General features: G+C 48.8%; 1 protein-coding gene and 1 long non-coding RNA gene across 2 annotated transcripts in view; one reads left to right on the top strand and one right to left on the bottom strand.

Annotated features, from left to right (window-relative positions):
- LOC126520905 (uncharacterized) overlaps positions 1-14,576 on the top strand; it is a 104,965-nt gene that overhangs the window by 45,992 nt on the left and 44,397 nt on the right. The gene's annotated exons all lie outside the window — the stretch shown is intronic.
- The window catches only part of LOC126520771 (scoloptoxin SSD14-like), a 113,333-nt gene that overhangs the window by 90,355 nt on the left and 8,402 nt on the right, over positions 1-14,576 (bottom strand). The window contains exon 2 of the mRNA XM_055065601.2: positions 3,983-4,252. Within this exon, the coding sequence (XP_054921576.1) occupies positions 3,983-4,059 (77 nt within the window). The 5' untranslated portion in view covers positions 4,060-4,252. The remainder of the gene's footprint in view (positions 1-3,982; positions 4,253-14,576) is intronic.

Below are 14,576 nucleotides of genomic sequence, written 5' to 3'. Positions count from 1 at the left end.
TAGGTGACGAGGAATTGCTATATACTAGACCAGTGCGCTAGAGTAGACGCTGTTCGAGCACATGGACTTTTTTTTTTCAGGAATGGCGGTAGTCGCTTATTTCCGAGTGTAGGTACGTTATAAAATACAGGTGTGGTTGTGCACGAACTACTAATTCGTGACATATACGTCTAACTTTTTTTCGCACGTCCACCTTCTAGACAGCGATCATCCTACAACACTGCCTATTGCCAAAATTTTATTGGCAACAAACAAACGTGACAAACAACCGAAACATATCCATGCAAACTGCTATACAAAACAGGCATATATCGAGAACATCGGTTGTTTAGAAGTTGAAACGTCTTATACGTCCACAGCCGGATCTCGTTTCTTACATACATGTTGTTAAGTCGGGACGCACCCCCATAAGACGACACGGTCTCTTTAGCAAGGGCACGAATCTAACAGCACTGCTTATGAACACAGTCACCTGCTGTTTACCAGGGCAGTAATGTGGAAAGGAATGGACTAAATTAACTGCACTTGGCCAGCCTCGTATTTTCTCCATATATAGTCGGTCAGCCACACCGCGTGCCAAATATTCGCCGGTTTCTCAGTCTTCAAAGACTCGGTGTAACCCAGCGCACCCCATACAAACGCGGCACCGCTATTAACAAGAATGATGCTAAAGAAAGGCGCGCACTGCCCCGCGGCCGTCGAGGAACAAAGGAGCGTAAAAAGCGACGGGCACGGGCGCGCTCCGAAGTCGTTCGGCCACACCGCTGCGCGTCACAAGCATGCGCGCAACTTTTCGAGGAGGTCCTGCAGACTTTCACAGGTCAGCAACGTGGCTACTGGAATCGACGCGACCGTCACAAGTGTAACGTCCTTTGCAAAATTTATCTCGCACCGCACATCGCATGAAAGAATTTCGATATTTCCCATTTCTGAGGTGTTCTTTATTGTCGTTCGCATAACAAAACAAATGCGATAACAGCTCGACATACAGCTGGTCATCTTGGGCTATATACCGAGTAGATTCATCTGCTGCTTTATTTTAGTGCACCCGTGGCCACGAAAAGACTGAATACTTGCCTGGTTAAGCCTCAATTTTCTTCCTTCCACCATGTCATTTTTTTTTTTTTTCATGCCGTATATAGACTTATCTTGGTCAATCGCAGCTTGAAAAACAGGCCTACAATAAATGCAAAGTCTCACGTTAGGAAATTTCACACTGGCTGAGCTCTGATAAACAAGCTCCACATTCCATTCCTTTTGTCGACTGAAAAGCGAGAATGCCCTCCACTGAGGCGTTGCGCAGAAAAAGAAAACATACTATTCGACAACGAAGTACGGGTTGTACTGTGGGTTGCTGCAGCTCGAGCGTTGTTCAAGATCCGTTTCTATAGAGCCTCCCAATTGTAGCGCGTATTTCACTCTGAATCTCGAATTAAAACCTGGAGCGAACCTTTGTCCCGGCAAGCTCAGTCGCCACTCACAGTGATCGATGCCACCCTATCCGGAACTTTCATAGATACTCGGCGGGGGGGAAGACCAAGGTGGTCACACTTCCCCTCACCGTAGGATTGGGCGTAGAGGCCAACAACGTACATCCAGCCAGCCGTGGTGGTGACACGAGGCGTAGCATCGCAAGGGACACAGCAATGTCGAGGCTGTCAAGAGCGTCAAAGCCACGCACGCACGAGCGCAAGTGTCGCAGGCCGGCCCCCATCAAGAAATGCCGAAGCCTCAGACGGGGAGAGCGCTTGTTCTTCGTAGCACGAAGCATGTTGCAGGTGACCTGTAGCTTGACCTGGTTATTGTGATATTTGAGGAACAAAACTTGTACACCGCGAACAACAATGGGAACAATACGGGAGACCGTGCCATTTGCGCTGCGTATGTGCCCACAACTGCATCCTCTAATTTCGCGCTGCATGACTGTTTCCAAGAATGCGCATTAGGTGTTGTCACAGGGATCGGCGGTGTGACCTGTCACGAGCACTTCGATACTTTTAATGCGGTAGCATTAGGAGCGTCAAAGTTGAATTTAAAAAAAAGTATGAAGTATGGGAAGCCGGTCATGTGGCAGAGGTGTGTGCGTCTTTATACAGATATATATATATATATATATATATATATATACATACATATATATAGATGGTGGGATTGACGGTCTTCTCCGTACCATCATAAGCTGCACTTCGCTCCTAAGAGGTAGGACGTGTGTCAAGTGAGCTCCTGAGCACTTTGCAAAGTAGTGAACCCGGTTTAAACCATGGATCTGGCACCTCAGAGATGCGACGTAACGCTGACGTATTCCTCTTTACCGCTAGATTTTCACCGCTTACCGCTAAGCTTTCCGCTAAATCGCCACATTTTCTTTTTTTTTTTTTTTTTCACGCGCACTAAACGTACTGAAGAAACGAGTACGAGCGCAAAGAAAGAGAAGTGCAGACTGAAACAGACTAATCACTTAGTCTGCACGTCTTTGTGTTGTCACTATTTTTTTTTTTCAGACGTTTGCCAACCGGCCCAAGTTAGCACTTTATTGCTGAAATGTCAACGAATGCCTCACTTTTGCAATGCGATCACGCTGAGAGCGCTACCAGTGGGGTGTGCAAACATTTAACGCAGACCTGTTCAGTCTTCAAGTAGCGCCACGCACGCACGCACGCACGCACACGCACACACGCACACACACACACACACACGCACGCAAAGCGCATCACTGCCGTAGTCCCCACCGTTCAAGGAAAGACAAACGTGCGAACCTTATCTTGAGAATCTAACGGAGCCGGAGAAAAAGATCGCCGTAGTATAATTAAGCTGACTGAGGCACGACGCACATCGCTAGAAATGACGACGGCAAGAACAATGCACGAAGAAAAATAAGGACCTTCTCCAAGCACTCCCGCGATGACTGTTTAATTGCTATTTGAAGCATAGTCCGTTGGCCTACTCAGGGCAGCACTGGTACAATAGGTATAGTCGACACGGCGGCTGCGTCAGAAAAGAGCCAAATTTATTCTGCTTCAGGAGAGTTCTGCAAAGTTTTATGGAAATCGCTCGCTCGACAATTAGCCTTCAGTAGGCCCTTCAAGCTCGATCTTACTCGTACAACAGCATTAAACGTCCGTTCAACTACCAGAAGCAGGCGCAAATTTTCTTCAACGATGACAGTTCAAGCTTGGGATAAGTCAAGCCCCAGCAAGGAAAAGCGCAGTCCCCTCGATGTTAGATTTAAAGCGGACACTGCTTCCCATCTCATCGCGCACAATTTGCCGAGGGCGTGAACCGCTTAGCGAAGCTTTTCAATGCGCATAGCGAAACGTGACGCAGCTTCGCGCCGCGCATTTCGACGCATACGCTCGTGTTGAGAAAATTTGCGGTGGGCGTTCCTCGAACGCGGAGGCTACGTCATTCGGCGCCAAAATACTCCGATCACAGCGGAACAAAAGCACGTGTTTCGAGCTCAACAATAGTGCGTCAGCCAGCGAGCCGAAACCGCTATCAGAGACCTCGTGGCGCATACCCACAAAACTTCGCACTGTCCACTTGAGCTTGTTTATCGAAGGTTTAGCTACCGCCAACAGAAACACAGCAGAGCGGTACGGAGTACGCGGTACAAAATACCCTGACGACGGCTTTCGACTATTGAGAAACGGGCGTCTGCATTTTCACACTGCCATACGACATTGACGAGCTGCGAAAAAACGTGCACTTCGCATCCGCCCGTCGTGCCTAGCTTACCCCCACCTGTCCTGTACCTGTCCAAGAAATATCAAGCTCTGCAACATAACACCAAAGGTAAGAGCATCAAAGTGCCACTTAAGCCCCATTACAATCTCCTCCATAGTAAGCAGGAAAATCCGTACTCGCCAAGCGTGGCAAAATAATGTGGTCGACTCCCGAGTCGTACAACTAGCGTTGTCAAGCTCAAGTTTGGTTGCAGACAAAACACGGCAGACATGCAGACAAAACACGGCAGAACACTCACGTCTTCAAGAGTGCTCCAGCCTTGCGGTCGTCGCCGCTTTCAAACGTGGGCACCGGCGTGTAGTCGGCGTCGGTCATTTGCGAGCCGAAAGCAGCGGCGGGCGGAGCCGGCCAGCCGAGACGGGAGCAATTTTTCCTACCTTTCCGGCGCCACACTAGCCACCACGACCATCACCGGCCGAGACACGGCAGACCGGCAGACGCAGCTGGGCGAAGGCCACGTGACTTCCGCGCAACAGTTTTGCCTTGCTGCCGCTCCAGGAACCCAGCGCTGCGGTCGACACATGATGAAAACGAAACTAGAAGTGCTGCTACTCGACACGGAAGTTTTGACAACTTTCCAATTTCAGAAAAAAAAAATATTGTTGAAGTTGATGAGGGTAGCTATAGGGCCTTGTTAGTACGGCATCTTCCAAAGATAGCTCGGTCGAACTGAACTTGCATTAATCGGTCTTGTTCACCAATACTGTTACACGCAGTGAGTGGAATGTAGCTTACCAAAGTGGGATGCTGGGCTAGTTGGGTGCGTAGCTGTCAGTGTGTAATACAAAAGGCAAATAAGAAGAACAAATGGACAGAAGAAGCAGTAACTCGCTGTTCATTTTGCTGCCGGAAATTGCGCGCATAAACTCCGTTTACATTTGCGTTGCGAGATTTCAGAATATAGCAAGCAACCCAACACACCATCGCGCTCTTTTCTGTCGATTTGTTCTTTCTACTTACATTATGTCCACACACCACGACAGCGACTGCAATGTTTACCCAGCCATTTCGGACTTAAGCGCCTTACGGAAGGCTTCCTTGCTAAAACCACTTCTAGCTAATCTTTCTTGTTCTTATTTCTTCATCTTTATTAAATGGACTGACAATTGGCCAGAATGTGTTTCGAGACGCTGATGGAAAGGAAATGTGCATGACTTATAGGGATAGAATCCAGCATTCTGTTCACGATTTAAGTAGGAATTATAATTTTTTTTTTTTAAATTGCCAATGAAATTGTCTTAAAGCCTGTCTCAAACTGTCGTGGCACGGCCTGGCGGTCTGTGGTCCAATCACACAGAGCGCTGTCTCTGTGTCTGTTTCTTTCTACGTCCTCGTTCAGTCGCGCTTAGACATTCTATCATGGATTCAAACCAACTAGACTGCCAACCTGTTTAGATGGCGGTAAAATCATGGTACTTAGGATGCAGTATATGACGTTACTGTACCTAAGTCGGCTGTTATTAAGTGCCGCATATTCATTGTTTAAGATTGCAGTTCGTATATTTTTACGCCTTTGCATTTTGTGCTGTGCGTATCACGAAGTCAAAAAATTTCACGCTAACCAGCGCCTTCGTGGTAAAGAGCGGAGCGGCAGAGCTGTTCAATGCATCGCGGCGCACATGAGGGCTGCTGTATGCGCGCGAGTTTGCGAGTTAGTACTCCGAGTTCTATGGTCTCTGTGAGATACAAAATGCCATCGACAAATTGTGTCGAGAATGGGTGCCAGCACTGTAATACTAGCACTGCTGGCGCATCTTACCACTTAGCTTGGCTTGACTGAAAAAAAAAAGAAAATATGCCTGGCGCATGAAGCCAGCAAAAGCATTCGAGATCAGTCTGTGTTACCTGGAGGAAGCCGTCGCTGGGGCGTAGACTCGGACGTCACCAATTATTGTAAGAATAACTCAAAGCTTCATAAAGCGTGAGCCTCAGGAACATCCGTTGATAAACAAAGTATTACTTTCTTACACCTAGAGTCACACTTGTCGTCTGCGACCCACCAATGCCGGCGTATAATGGCTATCACGCTCCCATATCACTGTTTTTTCCGGCCTGTTACTTGAGCCTTACTACATCCTCAATGCAGATCGGAAAATTCTGATAAAAAAATGTTCCACAGCATTTTCTGTGTTATCACTGTATGATTGGACTCTCAGTCAAGTAAGCTCTCCGCTGCAAAAAAGAAAAAAAACGAAAAACACGGGTATTTTGCTACTACCCTGCCAATATCCAACCTCTCTTCTTTTCAGGTTTTAGTTCAACCTTCAGTTCAACGCAACAAAGAAAAGTATGAAATGTTATGTGAAGTACGCTATAGGCACCGCTGGTGTTCCAAGGTTGACACTACACTCTGATGTTGTTGCTCCGACCATTCCTGTCATATTGTGCCCACCAAATTAAATTTAAGCTATCCTAAAAAAACAAATAAAGAAATTCTATCAGTCTAAGATTTAAACTTTCAATGTGCGTTTTATTGCGTGCACAATAATAAACATAAATAAATAAATAAATAATCTCTGTTACGTGAGAAGCGAGCAACGTTCATATTATATTCATACTTTCTCAATCTAAAAGTACTATAGTCTTGCACGTAAAATGTGCAAGGCTCAGAAAACACATGCAATAGCTGCAGACATCGCCGAGCATAGCGAGTCGATACATAACATAGCCTTGTGTGTTACCCACTTTTTGGTGATATCGTACTATCGCATTAGTGCGATCGGACTCTGGAGTATCTTGGAGATTGCTGGCTGCCTGTGTTGACGATGCCGTTATCAAACCTGAGCCAACTAGGACTAATGAGTGCGAACAAGCATGCTCACGGCACAAAAGGCAAACTATCCGATAACATTTTCAGGCGTAAGTGCTGTGCAAGCAAAGGGTTCTGAACAGATATGCTGCCTTTCATTTCTGTGAATACAGGAAGAAACAGGAGCACCGACGGACCCACACGTATCCGATAGACGAGAGAAAAATAAAGATATACTTTATTCTGCCACATTCCAAGAAGCATAATAACAATAATACCTCATATTGCTTGCACAAGTGGACTGCCGTATTTACGAAACTGTATTGAGTTGGTCCCTGGAACCATATAAAACCCTCACATTTGTTTCTCCTTGTTGATCAGTTTTGACAGTTCAGCTAATTCTATCTGATCTCTTAAGTTGAACACTTTCCTGCTTTGTCTTTTCTTTATTCAGTTCAGCTGCTGCTTCTGAAACCAGCCTAGTTACGGTTTCATTCAATACCTCTACGCTATCTTCATCTTCCCTTTCTAAAGTTGCATATTTGTTTGCGAGCACCAGCTTTAATTCATCCCCTTTTACCCTTACTGCATCTTGGTTGGCTTATTTATTCTTAACTAATTTTAGTCTTTCTCTCTTCAAATTGAGAGAAATTCTAGACATCACTAAACTATGGTCACTGCAGTTTATCTTGCCTAACACTTCTTTACACCCTGCACTGTGCTGGGAACTGCAGAGAGTATGAAGTGTATTTCATTGTTGTTACTTGTTTCTCATTTTGCCTTATGTTTTACCTACCTTTTTCTAATAAAAAAAATATTGCCAGCATTATATTTTCTGAGGATCGCCTAGTTGCACCACCAGGAGCAGTCGCACTGCATTCGCGTCACCCTTTCTGGCGTGCTGTGGAGAACCCTCACGCACCATACGTTTTCGTCGACATTACCCTGCTCGATCGGAACGTCAAAGCGCTCGTAGACACAGGAGCATCTCTGAATGTCCTGAACTTTTCATTAGTCAAAGACGTGCTTCCGCTCCTCCAGCCAGCCTCTACTGAGAGCCTGCTATTCTTTGCTTGCTATCGATTTTATTGTGGCCGATAGTCCCATCTGGCCGGTTGTACTCGGCTGTGGATGGTGCAAGCAAGCAGGAGCTTAGAACGACAGAAAGCTGAGCTAGTTGGTAAGAATTCATTATGAATCCTTACGAGTTCCTTAGGAGTTACCGTCAATTTTTCTATGCGCACCAGACGCCTGTTCCTGCAACCTTGCCAGGCACGGAGGAAGGAAACTAAGGAGAGGCCCTACCCCCTCCGCGCGCTAGGAGAAAAGTGTGGCGGAAATGACGTATAGGTTCTCATTTCTTTTGCTGCTTTTTTATTTTTTTTGCTGCATGGCCACGCCTTTTGGGCCACAATGGCGGCGTTGTTCTGATTTTTTGAGCGCGCACACGTGTTGCTCTGGTAGGTTTCGTGCCGTGGCAAAGGCGCTGTGTGGGCGGGTTTGCGTTAGTCACCGTGTCTTGTTGCGCTGTGTTACCTGCACCGTGCTCTGCCGGATGTTGCGCGAGCGCGCGCGCTCCGCGTGCGAAACCACGCGCAGCGCGGCGTGGTTTCGCGAAAGATGTAAACAAGAGAGGAGGGTGGCACAAAAGGCGGAGCATCGCCATGAGCAACGCCAACTTCCGGCTTCACTTTTGCTTCACAAAGAGTGACGTCAGGGCCTGTCCTTAGTTTCCTTCCTCCGTGTTGCCAGGCCTCTGTTCCAAGCTATTTTTCATGTACTGCAACAGCTGTCCTAACTTGCTTCAAGAGTGCTACCTCCTTCCTCTCTACACTCGTACCTGCCGTTAAACGACGGAACGCTCACAGTAGTAACAACCAAGACGTATTGCAAGCGAGAGAGGCCTGCACCGCACTCCTGCTATGTCCTGGTTCAGATGCGCCTGCCCAGTTTGAAAAGGTCCTTACAGCGGACGTTCTCTTTGAGATACTTTTTTGCTCACCGCCATTTCAGGAGGCAGCATCACCACGGAGCCTACTCCGTGTGACAAAGGAACGATACACATTTTTGTCGTGAATGCCAACGCACAACCAATTATACTTGTTCAAGTCAAGGCAATAGGTAAAGCTTCAGATCTTGTTGCTCCCATCGTGGCTTCTCTTGTATCGACGGCGAAAACACCGCGTGTTACCTCGCCGCCTAATAACACCCTTTGGGGAAATGTTAACTTCGGGGCCAGCTTTCCCACCTTGAGCTCGAATCTACAAGTATAGAAGCATTGATTCGGGCATGCGGTTTCTGTCTTGCGCCATCGGCAGACCAGATTGGCTGTACGACATAGGTCGAGCACCGCGTCGACGCAGAAGGTCGTTGGCCCGCAAGCCACCAACTCCGCCGTGTGGCACCGTCCGAGCGTTGAGCAATACAAGAACATTAGCGCAATATGCTTGACCGAGGCGCCATCTTCGAGTCGTCTAGCCCTTGTTCGTCACCGGCAGCACTCGTGAAAAAAGAAAGACGGGACAGTTTGGTCTAGCGTGGATTACAGCGCCACTTGAAGATGTGTACCCCTCACTGCGCCTCTGCGATACCTTTGAAGGGGGGCTTGTTATCGCACGACACTAGGAAGGAAGGAAGGAAGGAAAAAGTGGAGAAGGAAGGCAGGGAGGTTAACCAGTTTTGCCTAACCGGTTTGCTACCCTACACATGGGAGCGGGATGGGGGGATGAAAGAGGGGCAGAAGAGATAGAGGGCACATAACACGGCACACACATCGTTGGTTACAGTCTGTCACTCTTGTGCAGTACGTGACATCACTGTCACAGCCGCTTGTCCAAGCCCGTATCCTTCATAAACCGAAGTAGTCCCTTCGTCGCCTTCAGCTGAGATGTCTTCAGTCGGCGATATGTGAAAATGGTTGCAACTGACAATGGTCTATTGTCAAGGTGCGCTAGAACGGACGCCACGGACTGTCTCTCAACATTATATTCAGGACAGTCGCACAGAATGTGTTCCAGCGTCTCCTCACAAAGACAGGCATTGCAGAGAGCGTTGTCGGCCATTCCAATGCGAAACGAGTAAGATTTCGTGAAGGCCACCCCTAGCCATAAGCGATAAAGCAGGGTGGCCTCACTTCGGCGGAGTCCGGTTGGCATACAGAGATGCATCAAGGAGGGCAGGTCGTGTTGATCATTGCTGCGGTTGGTCTGGCTGCTTGGTGTGCACCATAGAGAGAGCGTGATCTCCCGTGCAAGCACTTGAAGTCTGCTGGCTGCGTCGGACCGTGAAAGTGGTATGGCCTCTTCCTGTGTGTCTTCAAGAGCTGTCCGAGTGGCTTTATCGGCGTCTTCATTTCCGATGACGCCGCAGTGACTTGGCAGCCACTGAAACGTCACGTGATGTCCTTTCTCATGTGATGTATGGAGTAGGCATCTAATATCGAATACGAGCTGTTCGAATTGCCCGCGACGCAGAGCTGATAGTACAGATTGTAGGGCTGCCTTTGAGTCGCTGAAAATTGACCATTGTCGAGGTGGTTCCCGATTGACAAAACAAAGTGCAGCTCGAAGAGCAGCTAGTTCCGCAGATGTAGATGTCGTTGGGTGGTCAGTCCTAAAGCTGATGGTAATACCTCTTTCTGGGACGACTACAGCACCGGACGAACACTGGATGTTTGTGGAACCGTCAGTATGAATATGTGCACTGTCTGCGTACCTCTCGTGCAGAAGAAGCAGAGACAGTTGTTTCAGCACAGGCGACGACAGCTCAGACTTTTTCCCGATTTCTGGCACGTTGAGATGGACTGTGGGGCTGACAAGGCACCAAGGGGGCATCGATGGTTTAGATGCAGCGGTGAAGCCCGAGGGAAGTTTGTCGTTGTACTTGACAATAGTTTTTGAGAATGATGCTTGGTGCCTGTCTGAAGGTAGTGTTGCAAGGTGGTGATAGGGGGCCCGTGCCAAATGTCTGATATGCGTTCTCAGGGTTTCCACCGTGATGTGAGTCTGCATTGGATGGTCCCGAGCAATCGCAATAGTTGCCTCAGTTGACGTGCATCTCGGCAAACCAAGACAAACTCTGAGTGCTTGAGCTTTCGCTGCTTGCAGAACACGAATATTTGTCTTGCAGGTGTTGTTCAGTACAGGTAGACTGTATCTTAAAAAACCGAGAAAGAGAGCTCTGTAGAGTCTCAGCATTGCGTCTACTGACATCCCCCACGTCTTTCCTGTCAGGTATTTAAACAACTGGGAGGTTGCTGTTAGGCGTCGTTTCATGTAAGCCACGTGCGGGCTCCAACAGAGGTCTCGGTCGATAATTATGCCAAGAAATCTGTAGGTTCTGACATAGGAAATGGTCCGCCCATTGATTGAGATGACATAAGGCGTCATTGGTTTGCGAGTAAACGCCACTAGGGCGCATTTTTCTGGCGATATACTGAGACCTTGTTCACACAAGTAGCTCGCTGTCAAAGTAGCCGCTCTCTGAAGCCGTGCACGTATCTGAGGACTTGTGACTGCCGAAGTCCAGAGACAGATGTCGTCTGCGTATACTGAAATTTTGGTGGTAGTTGGCAAGTGGTCAGCAAGCCCAATAAGAGCGAGGTTGAATAGCGTCGGGCTGAGAGCACCGCCTTGAGGAACGCCCTTGCTGGTATAGCGTCGCGTAGTTGGGCCATCGTCAGTTAATACATAGAATGATCTTGCAGATAGGTAACTTGCAATCCATAAAAATACTCGGCCACCTAGGCCAACCGTCGCAAGAGCGTCGAGAATAGCCTCATGTAATACGTTATCGTATGCCCCTTTCACATCTAAGAATAAAGCTGCAGATAAACGTTTACGGGACCTTTCGTGCTGGACATATGAAACGAGATCAACTACATTGTCGATGGAAGAGCGGTCACGTCGGAAACCAGCCATGGAACTCGGATAAATCTTGTAGTGTTCAAGGTACCATTCCAGGCGGCCAAGGATCATCCGTTCCATTATCTTTCCTACACAGCTGGCCAACGCTATCGGACGGTAAGAGGTGAGCTCTAGCGGGGATTTGCCCTGCTTCAAGATTGGCGCCAGGCGGCTCACTTTCCATTCGTCAGGAACATTTCCCTCCTGCCATGAGGTGTTGTAGAGACTCAATAGTGCTATCCGTGCGGATTCTCCGAGATAGCACAAGGCTCGGTATGATATACCATCTGGACCCGGAGATGATGAGCGCCTGTAGAGAGCTAGTGCCGCCTCGAGCTCCTCCATTGTAAAAGGAAGGTCCATGCGGCAATCTCGGGAATGGGGGACATCATCTCGGGCTGGAGGATCTGGACGTGTCGCTTGGTCTGCCATTCGCGCACAAAAGTCTTCTGCGACATCGATGTCTTGCCGCCCTTGGAAAAGCGCGAGTGCCTTGAATGGAAAACGCTGTTCCGGAAGGCAACGCAGACCTTGCACCGTTTTCCAAATGTGAGACAGCGGCTTGCGGGGGTCGAGCGTTTGGCAAAACGTTGCCCAACGTTCCGACGCTAATCTATCCATTCGACGCTGAATCTTCTTTTGTATCCTCCTGGCTGCCCTAAGGTCATGGATTGATCTTGTACGCCGATATCGACGTTCCGCCCGGCGACGAAGTGCGCGAAGTCGCTCTAATTCTATGTCGAAGTCGTTTCGCGTGTGAGAGATCGTCAGTATGCGAGTGGCGTTCCGCATCGTATTTTTAATTGTTTGTTCTAACCCAGAGGGTAGGCCCTCGCTGCAGGCATCTTCCATATCAGATTTGAAGTTGGCCCATTGAATCGTCCGAATGGTATTCCGTGGGCCAGATCTAGACGACAAGCCTTTGATGTTCAGATAGGTGGGAATGTGATCACTCCCATGTGTCTCAATATCTGGAAACCACTTCACATATCTGGTGAGAGAGTTGGAGACAAAAGCAAGGTCGAGGCAGCTGCCGTATGTCACGCCTCGAAGAAAGGTGGGGCTACCATCGTTCAAGAGAGTAAGGCCATAGTTGTAGGCGATGCTTGATAATCTTCGTCCTCTTGCATTTGTCTTTGTACTTCCCCATGCTGGATGGTGTGCATTGAAATCTCCTATGATGACCCATGGGGCGGGGCAAACACTCAAGATATCCGCTAATCTTCTAGTGTCGAAATTGTTTGAAGGCGATATATACACGCCTATGAGAGTAAACAAGAGTTTGTTCTTTTTAACTGTGACGCATATATACTGATTGTCGTCGTGGGGCGCAATCGGTTGCAAAACATAGGTGAGTTCCCGACGAACAAAAATGATGATTTTGCTGCATGCACTATTTGTTGATGACATGAAACATTCGTACCCTGACAGTCTGATTGGTTTCGACAAGTTGGGCTCACAAATGACGATGAGTGGAAACACATTGGTGTACACATACTGACGGAAATCTGAAATTCGTGATTTTAGCCCTCTGGCGTTCCACTGCATGACGGACGCTGCCTTGACTTCTTTTCGGAAGGATGGGGTATGGGTAGCCATCTTTCTAGTTGAGGGATTCAAGCACTGGGCTTAAGGCGTCCAGCACTTTAAGTGCGCTTCGAGCAGACGGTGTCCCCATCTCAACTAAAATCGTTCGGATGGCCTCCATGAGGGAACGTAGCACCGAGATGACTTGATCTGTTTTAGGTGAATCATCAATGGCCGGAGAAGGCTCCGGTGGCGCCGTGACCTTCTGAGGTTCCTTAGCAAGGGAGCGGCTCGGTAGCGTAGGCCATTCCTCTAAAGAAAGAGTCTTATCTGATGCCCTCGTGGAAGTGGTGGGCCCTTTCGCGTCGCGACTAGGTGGTACCGTAGTGGAGCGGGTACTATCGCTTCGCTCATGCGCCTTCTTTGAAGACGTACGACGGTGCCGACGTCGACGCCGACGCCGGACTACTTCGGCTGCCTCCCTGTGGGCCGAATTGTCTCTGGCCATTTGCTTCAGAACCGCGCGCTCCCTCTTGATGCGGGGACAGTCTTTCGACGAGGCTGCGTGAGGGCCGCTACAGTTGGCGCACTTCAGAACTGTGGCACCGCAGGTCACTTCTGCATGAGGTTCAGCGCAACGGGGACACAGAAGCGAGTTGGGACACACGCCCTTTACGTGTCCTAGCCTGAAGCACTGATGGCATTGAAGCGGCTTCTGGATGAATGGTCGAACTGGATGTCGAAAATGTCCGACTTTAACGTGGGAGGGTATGCAATCCCCCTTGAAGATTACTTTTACGCAGCGCGTATTCCCCAAGACGGCGCACTTGCGTAATGATCGTGCCCTCGTTTGCCGGCTTGATGAGGCTAGGTAAATCTTCATTGGGTATGGCAATGTCAATGTCGTAAATTACACCGGCTATCGATGTGTCGTCGATCGGGATGAAGGGGCGCATTTTGATTCCGCCAAGCTCCGTGATTTCTTTAAGTGTTCCAAGCGCACTCGCGTTGTACACGTCTATGGCGAGTATATTCTTGCGTGGGTTTATTCTGATGTCTTTAATTTGATCTGGCACCGCACGTTCCAGAAAAATGGATAGGGCTTTCCTGTTCAGCAACCGTAGGTTGCTTGACGGTTCTTCCGGCATAAAGATGATGACGTGTGGCCAGCGCGCAGGCCTTGACTTCATAGTCGTAGTGCTCGCAGGAGGTGACGGCGCTGTGTTGGCGATCTTTCTCTTCGCCCTCTTACTCCGGACGGGTATGAAGCCGTCGTCGGATGAGTCGTCTTCCGACATAGAGTACAGCTCGGTGTCCTCGGTGTCGCTGGGGGAGCCAACTCGCTTCCTTGCGGTTGACAGCCGGGATGACTTCTGGCCAGGCGGGCCTGTGGCATGCTCTGCGTCCATGGTCGCAAGACGGGGAGGTGAGGCACCCCGAAAGGCAAAGAGTTCACCAAAAATGTATAGAGCACAGAAACAAGCGTTCTGTCTCCTGTCTCCCAAGTCTCCTGTCTGGCTATTAGCAGATGCCAATGAACACGAAAGACTCAGAGAAGACCGCCTTCTCTACCCTGTCGGTCTGTACCAATTCAACCGTCTGCCTTTCCGCCTGTCGAACGCCCCAGATGCGTTCTAGCGTCTTATGGACAG

This window comes from Dermacentor andersoni, chromosome 3 (assembly GCF_023375885.2).
Source record: "Dermacentor andersoni chromosome 3, qqDerAnde1_hic_scaffold, whole genome shotgun sequence".
NCBI lineage: Eukaryota > Metazoa > Arthropoda > Arachnida > Ixodida > Ixodidae > Dermacentor > Dermacentor andersoni.
This window is presented reverse-complemented; position numbering and strand designations above follow the sequence as displayed.